Source organism: Cavenderia fasciculata (assembly GCF_000203815.1).
Source record: "Cavenderia fasciculata unplaced genomic scaffold Scf_Dfasci-F-a-25c12.r2-5, whole genome shotgun sequence".
Lineage (NCBI taxonomy): Eukaryota > Evosea > Eumycetozoa > Acytosteliales > Cavenderiaceae > Cavenderia > Cavenderia fasciculata.
In genome coordinates, this window is record NW_004457729.1 from 4,070,734 (window position 1) to 4,083,781 (window position 13,048).

The following is a 13,048-nucleotide window of genomic DNA, read 5'->3' on the forward strand; positions in this document are numbered from 1 at the left end:
ATATTTAAAGCACCAAAATCAAGTTTGGGTGAAGTTGAAATAGAATCAGATGCATATGTGACTTTTAATGCATCTGGATGGGTTGATACCGAGCAAAAGAGACATTTTATAGAGTGGGTGGCAGAGAAGCACACACAACTGCACGGCACTGACAAGAAAGTCCTCCTATTGTGACAACCACACATCCAACCTCCAAGAGGACGTTTATAATCTTTTAAAAAAACATAACATGGATGCTTACACCTTCCCAGCCAACTCTACCCATCTGCTCCAGCCTCTCGATCTGGTACTCTTTTCTCCTTTCAAAAAGCACCTTTCTTCGGGCTATGGAGTTATTTATTATTATTTATTATTATTATTCTTTTTTTTTGTTGTTGATTAAAATAATCCAGTAACAGTTCCCAAACCAACACCAAAACCCATCAAAGAAAAGAGAATTCTAACACTATGAGCTTGTCTCCAACGGAGAATCAACGATTCAACTTTATCATCATGGATTTTTGGTTGATAATTATCTGCCATTCTAAAAAGAGAAAAGAAAAAAAGATTTATAATTGTTAACAATAAATATTATTATCTTCTTTGTTTTTATTATTATTAATAATTTACATACTCTAATAAAGGTTTATTAATTAAGGGACCCATATATGCAAGTGTAAATGGAACAGGAAGTAATGATAAAATGGTAAATAAAGCCCATCTACCTTTGGCTCTAGTTCTAAAGAATAAAACCAAACCAGCAGTGGCAGCCAACAATGACATGATTGCTTGTGGTGGAGCTGCCAAAGTATAGAGTGTTTTAAATGATGTTGCAGCTTTTTGTTTATCCTTTTTTGATATATTTAATAGGATTGGTATATCAATCAAGTTGCATGATATAGCAATTCCTGAAAATAATCCAATCGATCCAATTGCTATTAATTTTAAATATGATTTTATTAAATGATCTTTCATCCTATGAATAAATAAAAAATATAGATAATGAGAAAGAGAGAGAGATATATAGATAAAGAAAAAGAATGAGAGTTGTTTGAATGAACATCATCATCATCAATCAGTTTTGTTTGTTTAACCCACCCACCTCGAAATTAAATTAAAAAAAAAAAACAAACAACACACAATTGTCTCACCCCCTTTTTATCGTTGCATTCTCTCGAGAGACACGATCAGAATTTGATTACTCGTTTTTTCTATACAATTCTTTAATAATGATTAAATCATCAATTCAATTATTATTTAAAACGACGACGACGACGAATAGTCAATCTTTGTCGTCATCATCGACAAGAATTATACTTAGACATTATGCAACAGCAACACCGATAGCAGCAGGAGATACAAAAGCCAAAGCATCACATTTTATGAGATTAAAAGGATCATGTAAATCTGCAGGTATTGTAGGTCTACCAAATATTGGTAAGAGTAGTTTATTCAATGCTCTTACTAGTTCACAATCTGCTGCTGCTGCAAATTTCCCTTTTTGTACTATAGAGTAAGAAGTAATACAAATCAAATCAAATACTACTTCCTCTAGTCTTATTTTACTTACTTTTTATTTGTTTAGTCCAAATATAGGATTAGTAATGGTACCAGATGAAAGATTAAATCATATATCAAAATTATTAAATACAAAGAGTAAAGTTGAAACACAATTAGAGTTTGTAGATATTGCTGGGTTGGTCAAAGGTGCATCGGATGGTGAAGGTTTGGGTAATAAATTCCTTGCCAACATTAGACAGGTATCTTTGATTGTACATTTGGTTCGTTGTTTTGAAGATGGTAATATTACTCATGTTCACGATCACATTGATCCAATCAAGGATATAGAGACGATAGAGACTGAATTGATTTTGGCCGACATGCAATCATTGGAAAAGGTATTGACCGAACAAAAGAAACGTCCAACACCAGAACAACTACTCCGTAATCAAGTGGCACAACGTGTCATCAAATCATTAGAGGGTGGTGTTTTGGCACGTGACGTTGAAATCGAAGAAAAGGAATGGGCCGCCTTCCAATCACTCCACCTACTCACCTGTAAACCAATACTCTACACTTGCAATGTCGGTGAAGCAGACGTTGCCACTGGCAACAAATATACAGAAATGGTTAAAGAATTCTCTAGAAAACAAGGATCACAAGTAGATCCAGTGATTGTATCGGCCAAAATTGAAAGTGAAGTGGCCAATCTAGAGAGCGAGGAAATGAAAAAGGAATTCCTTCAACTCTATGGTCTCACACATAACGGTCTGTCAAAGGTTATCAATGGAGCAAGAAATCTTATGGGTCTTCAATCATACTATACTGCATCGGAACGTGAATGTCGTGCTTGGACCATTCCAGTTGGCACAAAGGCAAGAGCTGCCGCTGGTGTCATCCACAGCGACTTTGAAAAGGGATTCATCAAAGCAGATACAATCGCCTATCAAGATTTCATCGACGTCAACGGTGATGAAAAATTGGCAAAAGAAAAAGGTAAACAAAGACAAGAAGGTCCAAATTATTTAGTTCAAGATGGTGATGTTATGTTTTTTAAATTTAATCTTTAAAAGGAAAAATAAACATATATTGAATAATTTATTTTGTTTAGTAAATTTTAAATTTATTTATTTTAATCTTTTCTACCCATCACGATGGTCTGGATTAGATGGTAACATTGTACTTGAAAGATTTCCTACTTGTTAAAAAAAAATTAAAAAAAAAATTAAATTAATTTAATGCGCAGTCACAACTTCAATTCAATTTTGTTTTTTTCTTTTGGTATTAATTAAAATAAATATTATAGTTTGTAAATGAGTAGTATCTCAAGTGTAAATAGATAGATTATAAAAAGATATAGATAGACATCAATCATGATGGCACCAACTTTTAAACTTATAGCACTATGTATGTTTATTATTATTATTGAACAAAAGATTAGAATCTAATAGAACTTTTATTAACCTCTTTTTCTCTATCTATCTACTTTAGTATGTATAACAGTATTTATAATAATAGGAGTATTTCAATTTAGTCCAAGTTTTAATAATAATAATAATAACAATATAGATCAACAACAAGTAGATGTAATAGAAAAAGCAGAAGGAGAAAATGATTTAATATCAAGTAAAGAACAGGTGAAATTGGAACCAACTATATTTATATCTTTGGCATCTTATAGAGATGCAATGTGTAGTGATACGATTAATTATATCTACAAGAATGCAAAACATCCAGAGTATATATATGTTGGAGTGGTAGATCAAGGTGCTGAAAAGATTGACAAGATATTCAATGATACTGTAGAACATGGTTATCCCAATTCCTATTGTTATCATTCTCTAGATATACCAAAAGAATGGGTAGATGAACACATACGATTCAAATCAATGACATCGGAAGAGTCAAAAGGTCCGACATTGGCAAGATTCTGGGCAAGCAAACTATACAAAAAAGAAACTTATTATATGCAAATCGATTCACACATGCGTTTTATCAAACATTGGGATGTTCATGTGATTGATGATCATTGGAAATTGACTCGTGTCGAAGGTGTAGAGATTGGAAGAGGTGGTGTTCCCAAAGGGATATTGACTCATTATCCATTACCATATGACCACGATTCATCTGGACTGCCAAAAGATGACCAAACACATGTACCCAATCTATGTAAAGGTATATTTAATGCAGAGGGTCTCATGACATTCAACTCTTATATTCTCGCTGCCACCGAGGTACCAAAAGAGTGTCCATTTTTAGCGGCTGGTTTCTTTTTTGGTACAGCAGAGTTTTTATCAACGGTTCCATACGATCCTCATCTTCCCAACATGTTTGAAGGTGAAGAGATCTTACATACCGTACGTCTATGGGTCAATGGTTACAGATTCTTTGCACCTACAATGAACTTTTGTTATCATTTCTACATTCGTAAAGATCAACCAAAGTTTTGGGAAGATGTATCAGAATATCGTGTCGGCGTGAGACAATCAGTCGACAGAGCAAAATACATACTTGGTTTGGATCATCCACATGATCTATCTGATCCAAAATACTACGATATCAATGACTACGACATTAAAAACAAATCAATCATTCAACAATATTGGAAAACTTATGATTTAGATCCAATTGCTAAAACTCATGATTTTAATAAATGGTGTAGATAACAAAAAAAATAAAAAAGGAAAAGGAAAAGGAAAAGGAAAAGGAACTAATTAATTAATCATTTGTACAAAAGAACCAAAAAAAAAAAAAGTTGGATCTAAAATTATTAATAAATTTAACATTATTTATTTATTTATCATTTTTTCATCTGATATGAAAATCCCTTTTTTTTTTTAAATAGTTTATTTGATTTGAATGAGAAGATGCATAGATAGATAAATATATAGAATGAGTAATAATAGTAAAACTCCTTCTTCATCTTCATCTTCATCTACTACTACTAGTAGTAGTGGTGAAAGAAAACCAAAATCAGATAGACAACATCATCGTTATGTAAAGAAATCATCATCAGCAGAAAAGACGACTACTACATCATCAACCACTTCGACCTCTTCTTCTTCTACTGAAAAGACAAAGTCAAATTCAAGGTCAAAGAATCATCATCATAGTAAACAATCTCAACAACCAACAACAACTACAACAACACAAGTAGAACAATTTAATAATGAAGAACTATCATCTTCATCATCATCATTACAAGATGATTCATCGTATCAAGAAGATCAATCATCATCTATAGATTTACCACCAAGTGGTAGAGTATGTGTTATTGGTGTAATTGGAGATTCAAGTCAAGGTAAATTTATGTTTCTAAACAAGTTGGTAAATCAATCTGTATTTCACAAGGTAGCCAGTCCATCAACAAATGATGACAATGTCAATTTATCAGAAGAACCAATTAAATTGGAAATATATCATGATGAATCAAAAGAAAATGTATATATCAATCTAAATTCAATAAGAGATACTAGATTACTTTCAATGGCTTGTCAAGAATTGTCAACTTTAAATAACTCTACTTCAAATGATATTGAAAAATTCTTTGATGATGCAGATTATCTCTATTTAAAATATTTATTATTTTTATTTAATACTTGTAATATTATATTTGTATGCATACAAAAAAGAAAAAAAAAGATAAAAGTTTATAAATTAATTAATAATTTTCTTTTTAATTTTTAGCTTGTATTTGAAAGTTTAACTATAAAATTAGATTATTTTAATATATTTAAAACTTTAAAACATATGAAACAAATGACAATGCCATCGATTAATAATATATTGACAAAACACAACATTCCCAATGATATTACACCATTTTTACAACCTGGTAGATGTATACCAATCCTTCAAGTATTTCTTGTAAAAGATCTCACTGACAATTACTCTAGAGAGTATCATCTAAAATTGGAAGAGAATCTAAAGAAACAAATAATAACATTATTGAAAAATAATAGTCTGTTTACTTCATTTTCTCATCATGTCAATACTTTTAAAAAGGATCAAGGAGGATCCTCCTCTCTATCATCTAGTTCTCTATTTTTGATAGAAATGAATAGACCATTGGTTAGATTGATTAGATTATATCAAATATATAATCAACCCACATCAAATCAATTGATTGATGAAAAGGGTAAATCTTTATCTATTCAAAAACATTTTAGATTTTATACTCAATTAATGTCTGTCTATGAATCTGGTATGTGTGAAACAAAAAAGAAACATTTAATCAATTATTTAATTATTATTTTATTTTTTTATTTTTTATAGGATATCATAATATACCAACAGCATGTATAAATAGTTTTAAATATTCAATTAATAATCATAAATATAAATTGGCAGAATATTCATTATGGGAAAAGATTACAACTTCATTACTTGGTGGTCTTTTTGAGCAAAAAGAATCAGTTTTAAATAATTTAAAAAATTATATTTCAATTGATCTTTATTTTTCTTCAAAGTAAATATATTTTGAAATATTATAATTGGTTATATTTATTTATTAATCTTTTATTTTTTATTTAGAATTTGTCAATCATATTTTAAATTGGCAATTGAAAATTATTTAGAAGGATTACCACCAATTTATGGATCAAAGATACATCAATCAAAGTTACAAAAATCAATTCAATATCTAACATTAAATTCAAATGGTCCAGCAATCGATCAATATACAAATAATCTTAGAATAGAATGTGAATCTATTTGGAAAAAGGGTAGAAAGCTATGTGAGGCTGAAAGTGTGACTGGTAGAGTATGTACTTTGAAAACTCATCATCTACCAAGTTTGGGTAGTAGTGGAGTGGCCAAAGAATATTCTTCAAGAGGTAGCAATACAGATATTGAAACAAGACCACATTCATCAGGTTACAGATCATTGGCTACATGTAATTGTGGAAAAACTATAAAGTTGAGAGAGGATGTATTTGACATTGAAATTGCAAATTCTACCTTTTTTCAACAGGAATGTTGTAATCAACAATGTACTTTGGTAGATCATTCACAAACCCTACTAAGTTATCATTCACCAATTACCTATCAACATAAATCCTACAGTCCAACATTTTCTTGGTTTGCTCTACTTAAATTTGCAAGTAGTGGATTAAAGAATTTAAACAATAGTCAAGAAAATTTCAGTATACCAAATGATGGTTATTTTGTAAATAATGAATCTATCCTTCAAGATTGGGAAATGAAAAGAATTTTCGCAATTTGGAATAATACATCATCCAGTCCAAATATTAATTTACAAAAATGTAAAATATAAAAAAACAAATAGAAAAAATCCAAATATTCCATTACTAATATTTTTCAAAGATGAAACAGGTAAATTAGCATTTGAATATCAATGTCCATTAGGACATAGATTTTATGAAAAGAGAAGATCAAGGAAATTTTTTATTGAAAATAGTTCATCGTCTGATCTATCAATATTTTATCAAAAACAATTGTTGGAAACATGTACACACAATGAATGTGAATATATGGCACAGTTGATGAGAGTGGTTATGATACCAACGGTTGATCTATCGGTTCGACCAGTCATTGAAATCAAACACAATGACAAGGTATCTAGTAAATGGGAATTTAGTTTGGAATCTGAATGTCAACTACAAAATAGACAATCTTATTTACTGCGATTACCTTATATTTATTTATTTGAAAATATAAACCTACTTCGTAATCAACAATTACAATCTCAACAACAACAACAACAACAACAATCACAACAAAATTCTTCACAACAACAACCTTCATCTTTACTTTATTTATATTTTCATTTAAAAAATATAAATCAAAATGATCAAAGCTTTGAATAAAACTTAAAATGTTTAATTAATATTATATTTGAAACTTTTTTCTTTTTTTTCTTTTTTTTTTTTTTTGGCGGGTTGTTTTTTCGAACTTTTACTTTACTTGTTTTCAATCAGATTCTTTGATAAATATAGATTAAATACACATATCATAGTAGTATTAGTAGTAGTAGTAGTATGAGTGTTTTACCAAAAGAGACTATAAAGATCATAGCAGAATGTGTAGGGATATCAAATCTAAGTGATGAAATATCAAATCAATTAGCTTCAGATGTAGAATATAGAATTAGAGAAATTGTTCAAGTATGTGATTAAATAGAGATATAAAGATAGATATAGATCTATCTAATCTATCAATCTATTCATTTACTTGCTTATTTCTTTTAGGAATCAATTAAATTTATGAAACATTCAAAAAGAGAATACCTAAGTACAGATGATATAAATGATGCATTAAAGTTAAGAAACATAGAAGTATTGTATGGTTATAGTAATTGTGAACCACACAAGTTTTCAAAGGTTCAAAGTCCTACACAGGCAATCTATTATATACACGATCGTGAATTAAACTTTCAAGATATCATCTCACAACCTCTACCAAAATGTCCACGCGAACCATCTATTGCTGCTCATTGGTTGGCAATTGAAGGTGTTCAACCTTTGATTCCTCAAAATCCATCTGCTGCTGTTATTGCTGCTGCTCATAAAGCATCATCTTCTTCTTCATCTTCATCCTCTTCAACAAACAATTCAAATGATCAATCAACAAAGAAAATGAAATTAGATGATCAATCTCAACCACAATCACAACAACCAACAAATACCGCCGAATCAACAACATTTACAGGAGATACAGCCATTGTTAAACCACAAGTTAAACATGTACTTGCAAAAGAGATGCAAATGTTTTATGAAAAGGTTGTTAGTTCAGTCAATGATTTACCCAATCACACACTATTTGAAGGTGTAGTAGAATCGTTGAGAACCGATTCTTCTCTCAATCAACTATTACCCTATTTTACCAATTTCATATCACTACAAGTTACACAGAATCTCACCAATCTCGAATTACTAATGAGATTGATGCGTATGTGTAGAGCAATCTTGGAATCTACACATCTTCACGCAGAACTATATCTTCATCAAATGATGCCATCGATGATGACATGTCTACTTGGAAGAAAACTTTGTCAATCGGCCAATGAAAATCATTGGAAACTTAGAGACTATGTTGCAGATATATTGGTATTGGTGTGTAAAAAGTATGGAGATTCCTATGGATCACTACAAGGTAGAATTACACGTACCCTTCTTCAAGCTCTTCACGATACAAGTAAATCACTACCAACACATTACGGTGCTATAGTAGCATTGTCTGCACTTGGTAAAAACGTTGTACAAAGTTTATTATTACCATACGTAGTTAAATATTATAAATTAATAGAACCAGAATTAAATAATCCATCAAATCAAACAAAATCTTTAGAAGTTGATCGTGTTGTTAATGCTTTAATTGTAATGGAAAAAAAAAAACAAAAAAACAAATATATATGTATATTAATATTTTATTTATTTATTTTTATTTATTTATTTTTAGAAATCGATTGGAAAATATTTATCATGGTTATCACAAGGAGAAAATGTATTAACAATATTGGATATAAACAAAGATACTATTCCAAAACAATTTGACAGTATTTCAATCACACAAACTTTACAAAATCATCACATCTTTAAAGAAATATTTGACATTTTTGGTGAAAAGATTTTAGTCTTTATTAAAGAAATTTAAAAATAATTTAAAATAAATTAAAATTTATTAAATAATTCTTGTTTAGAGGGTGACTCACCCCCCCCCGTAGTTTCAAAGGAAAAATAAATTAAAAATAATTTTAAAAAAAAATCTTTTTTTTTTGAGTGTGAGTCATCCCAACGGACAAAACGACTCTTTACTTGTTGTGGTTCATCTTTCTTTATTGTAGCATTAGATATTAATCTTGTACAAATAGTATAGTAATAGTAGTAGTAGTAACAATGATTCAACCACATATCAACCTTGATAAAAAGATTGTATTAGAGGACTTTATGCAATGGACAGAAGAAGATGTTCAGATTTGGTTGAGAACAGTAGTTGAAGATGGAGATCTCTATGCCGACATGATATCTTCACAAAGAGTCAAAGGAAAAGATCTTTGTAATTTGACTTACGAGAGACTCATTCAACATCCTTTCAACTTGATTGGTGGTTATGCTCTTAGATTAGAAAGACAAATTAAAGATCTTAAATATAACTATTATAAAAGTGTTGGTTTAGGTATGGGAAAAAAAAGATAAAAATAAGCTCCATCTATCTATTTTTGTTTTTTAACCTTTTTTCTATTTTTTCTATTTTTTAGATTATTATGAAAAAGTAAAAGGAGCATTATATACTGGATATTCAATTGGATATAAATATTCATCGATTGTTTATAAATATTTACCAAGTATTCCATTGGATAGAATTTTAAAGAGAAATCAACAATCTTTACCAACTACCAATCCAATTTTGGAATCGACAGCCGACATTAATGCCAATGGCAGTGAAAATTACCGAAATTCTTTTGATTCACTTGCCACTTCATCTTCCAACTTTTCATCACCATTCTCAATGGCACAAGACCACAATGTTACGCCAATCGAACCACAAGTCTTCCATTCCGAATACCATAACCCACCACCCATTCCACAACAACAAGAAGAATCAAACATTCACAATCATAGTGCCATTGTAGGTGAAGTTGCTCCACAACATCAATACTATGAACAACAACAACAACAACCATCTTTTACCACTACCCAACAACCACAACAACCTTTGTTTTAAATTAAAATAAAACTACTACGACTACGCAAATATTTATTAATCTATCTTTCTAATTTATTTTATTAATTCTTTAATATGATTTATAGAATCCATTGGATCTTCTGAATATTTCATAAAATGACCTTGTAATTGAGCAGGAGAAACGGTTTCCGATGCTACAAGAGATTCGAATTGATCGGCTTGGGCTTGATGATTAGGGAAGAACTTTAGATACATTTGATTGATCTGATAGGAAGTTGCCAATCCCATGTGAATGGTTAGATCTACACGACCAGGTCTAATAAGTGTCTTGTCGAGTTTTTGAAGATGGTTGGTGGTCATGAACAAAATTCTTCCTTCGCTAGCAGCAACACCATCCAATGCATTCAAGAGACCGCTAAAGGTAAGTTGGCTAGAATTGGATGCTGGAGCAGTATAATTGTATTTGCTGTTGTATTGGTACTGATAGACTACATTGCCATTGGCGTCTTGTTGTTCTTCGAGTTGGTGTGGGTTGGTGTCAATGGCCGAATCAATATCTTCCAAAAGAATGATCGATCTTTGTGGCGCCGAACTGAGCAGTTGGTTGAGTGTCGAGTCACTAACATTCTTGCCTGCAAGATTTAATATACAAATGCTGAGTTTTAATTCACCGGCCAAAGCAGTAATAAAACTACTCTTTCCAGTGCCTGGTGGACCATACAAGAGATAACCTCTACGATAGGGGATACCTCTTTGAGTGTACCATTGTGAATTGTTGAGGAATTTCTGAACATCTTGAATGATTTGATCGGAAAGGCCATCGTCGAGAATGACACTATTCAATGGACGACGTGCACGTGGGTGACCAAATCTTCTCCATTCGTTGCCTTGTGTGTGATAGATGACTGTTTTGCCTTCTTCGTGATTGATTGACATTTCCTGAGCCTCTTGAATCAATGTTTTAAATATATTTCTGTTGAATCCCATTGTGGTGAGCGTAATCGATTGCCAAAGATTACCAGATGCCATATCGACCACATTCTTTTCACGAACACGCTCTACATGAAGAACACGACCCTTGTAGAGAATGTAATGAGAACCAACCGATGGAACAAAGTTAATGGTCGATACAATATCACCACTCTCGTGATGTGAAAGCGTTGTCTCTACACTAACATGTCTAGTGCTTTTTTGTTTCTTTTTAGCCAACCATTCCATCAACCAATGATATGATTTATCGTGACTTGGTACTTCAACCGATACAAAGCAATAACGTCTAGCATTGATCAGCGCAGATTGAAATCCTTTTCTTGCAAATGTTGCTGCTGCACCAACACCTATTAAACCAAAACCTGCAGAGAATAAAGGATTCTCAAATAATGGTTGTACCGATTCTGGTATATATTTTAATAATCCTTTTGGTACTCCACCATTAGCACCACCCCCTATTGGATTACCTGTAGGTGATTGTGTATCTAATTGAAATGTTCTATTCATTTTCCACTCTTTTAAAACTTTCTACAAATGATAAACTTTAATCAGATATATGTAATATCGACTTCTAAAAAAAAAAGAAATAAATTAAATTTTATTCGTTTTTGTCGTCATCATCGTTTGTCAGTGTTATGAATTAGATTATTTTAAAATAGCTTATAAAAAAAAAGAGATAGAAACTATGAGTGACCATAAAAGAAAAATAGGAAATGATGATAATGCATCAAAAGATGTTGATCAATTTAAAAAACAAAAGGGAGATAATAATAATACTGCAGTTGGAGGAACTTCACAACTTCATTTTAAATATGGTACATCTGGTTTCTTGATCACTTTTGATAAAGGTAGAGAAAATCAAGCTTCAAAAGATATGTTTACTCTTTTGAATAATGTATGTTGGAGAAAAAGAAAGAAAAAGAGAAACAAGTTGTCTAATTACATTTACTTTAGTATCTCCAAGATAATCATTATTCTAATTTGATGAGTAGTTTAACAAGAAACAATGATAAAGTTGTTGCAACTGACGAAAAATCAACGACTACTACTACTACTACTACAACATCGACAACGTCATCTGATAATTTTATGAATAGTTTTGAAGCTGAATTACAACAATTACAATCTTCTTCATCATCAGCAAATGGAAAAAAGAAAAAGAATAATAATAACAAGAAACAAAATCTTTATGATGATCCATTTGAAAGATTTAAATTCCATGTTGAAGGATTGTCATTTATATCAATCAAAGATAATCTTTTTACCAATATCAATCAAGATGATGAAAACAACAAAGATAAGTTGATTAAACTCCGAGAAATGTTAAATGTCTATCATGTTGCCAATACTCTGTTTGAGAGCATGGAAAGAGACAAATCAACGAAATCAAAGTTTATTTCAAGAATCATCCCAGTTCAAACTACTTGTTCCTTTACGAATCTACTAGATCATATTAAACCGCTGGTAGAAGCTAAATTTAATTCTTTGGAAAAATCAGTCAAAGTATGAAAAACAAAAAATAATATGTTATACAGTATAGCAACTAACCTCCTTATTTATTTAGTATAATATAGAATTTAGATCAAGACATAATACAAGTGCAAGCGAATTGAAAAAAGATTATATCAGTGTCATTGCAGCATTGATCAAACTAAAACATACTGTAGATCTTATCACTCCAGAGATGACCATAGTGATTGAAGTCATCAAAACTTTTACAACCATTTCCATTGTCGATAATTTCATAAAGTATAAGAAATTCAATCTCTCAAATATCGCTGGACTTGTGCACCCCGCCACATTTAACAACCCAAATTATAAAAAGAAAGAAGAAAAGAAAGAAGAAAAGAAAGAGGAAAAGAAAGAAGAAAAGAAAGAAGAGCAAGTTGAGAATAAATCATAAATATATATTTCTCTTGTTTGCGCAAAATTT

General features: G+C 30.8%; 8 protein-coding genes across 8 annotated transcripts; 6 read left to right on the top strand and 2 right to left on the bottom strand.

Annotated features, from left to right (window-relative positions):
• Nucleotides 1-378: 378 nt before the first annotated feature.
• DFA_01970 (uncharacterized protein) lies at nt 379-954 on the bottom strand (the record flags this gene model as incomplete). The annotated part of the gene is made up of 2 exons (XM_004359874.1): nt 379-523; nt 614-954. The coding sequence occupies 2 exons, from the start codon at nt 952-954 to the stop codon at nt 379-381; spliced, it is 486 nt and encodes a 161-aa protein (XP_004359931.1).
• A 254-nt stretch (nt 955-1,208) lies between these two features.
• On the top strand, nt 1,209-2,549 carry DFA_01971 (GTP-binding protein; the record flags this gene model as incomplete). Its single annotated transcript, XM_004359875.1, has 2 exons — nt 1,209-1,492; nt 1,565-2,549. The coding sequence occupies 2 exons, from the start codon at nt 1,209-1,211 to the stop codon at nt 2,547-2,549; spliced, it is 1,269 nt and encodes a 422-aa protein (XP_004359932.1).
• Nucleotides 2,550-2,855: 306 nt separating this feature from the next.
• gnt2 (GlcNAc transferase) lies at nt 2,856-4,145 on the top strand (the record flags this gene model as incomplete). Its single annotated transcript, XM_004359876.1, has 2 exons — nt 2,856-2,886; nt 2,971-4,145. 2 exons carry the CDS (start codon nt 2,856-2,858, stop codon nt 4,143-4,145), a joined length of 1,206 nt encoding a protein of 401 aa, XP_004359933.1.
• A 226-nt stretch (nt 4,146-4,371) lies between these two features.
• Nucleotides 4,372-7,307, top strand: DFA_01973 (Multicopy Suppressor of STA10-11; Mss11p; the record flags this gene model as incomplete). The annotated part of the gene is made up of 5 exons (XM_004359877.1): nt 4,372-5,094; nt 5,167-5,683; nt 5,755-5,947; nt 6,013-6,743; nt 6,805-7,307. The coding sequence occupies 5 exons, from the start codon at nt 4,372-4,374 to the stop codon at nt 7,305-7,307; spliced, it is 2,667 nt and encodes an 888-aa protein (XP_004359934.1).
• Nucleotides 7,308-7,478: 171 nt separating this feature from the next.
• On the top strand, nt 7,479-9,093 carry taf6 (TATA-binding protein-associated-factor; the record flags this gene model as incomplete). Its single annotated transcript, XM_004359878.1, has 4 exons — nt 7,479-7,604; nt 7,689-8,685; nt 8,746-8,816; nt 8,899-9,093. 4 exons carry the CDS (start codon nt 7,479-7,481, stop codon nt 9,091-9,093), a joined length of 1,389 nt encoding a protein of 462 aa, XP_004359935.1.
• Nucleotides 9,094-9,335: 242 nt separating this feature from the next.
• DFA_01975 (uncharacterized protein) lies at nt 9,336-10,164 on the top strand (the record flags this gene model as incomplete). The annotated part of the gene is made up of 2 exons (XM_004359879.1): nt 9,336-9,615; nt 9,698-10,164. The coding sequence occupies 2 exons, from the start codon at nt 9,336-9,338 to the stop codon at nt 10,162-10,164; spliced, it is 747 nt and encodes a 248-aa protein (XP_004359936.1).
• A 54-nt stretch (nt 10,165-10,218) lies between these two features.
• bcs1lB (mitochondrial chaperone BCS1) lies at nt 10,219-11,622 on the bottom strand (the record flags this gene model as incomplete). The annotated part of the gene is made up of 1 exon (XM_004359880.1): nt 10,219-11,622. One exon carries the CDS (start codon nt 11,620-11,622, stop codon nt 10,219-10,221), a length of 1,404 nt encoding a protein of 467 aa, XP_004359937.1.
• A 178-nt stretch (nt 11,623-11,800) lies between these two features.
• On the top strand, nt 11,801-13,005 carry DFA_01977 (uncharacterized protein; the record flags this gene model as incomplete). The annotated part of the gene is made up of 4 exons (XM_004359881.1): nt 11,801-12,010; nt 12,070-12,618; nt 12,680-12,864; nt 12,945-13,005. The coding sequence occupies 4 exons, from the start codon at nt 11,801-11,803 to the stop codon at nt 13,003-13,005; spliced, it is 1,005 nt and encodes a 334-aa protein (XP_004359938.1).
• Between the last annotated feature and the right edge of the window lie 43 nt (nt 13,006-13,048).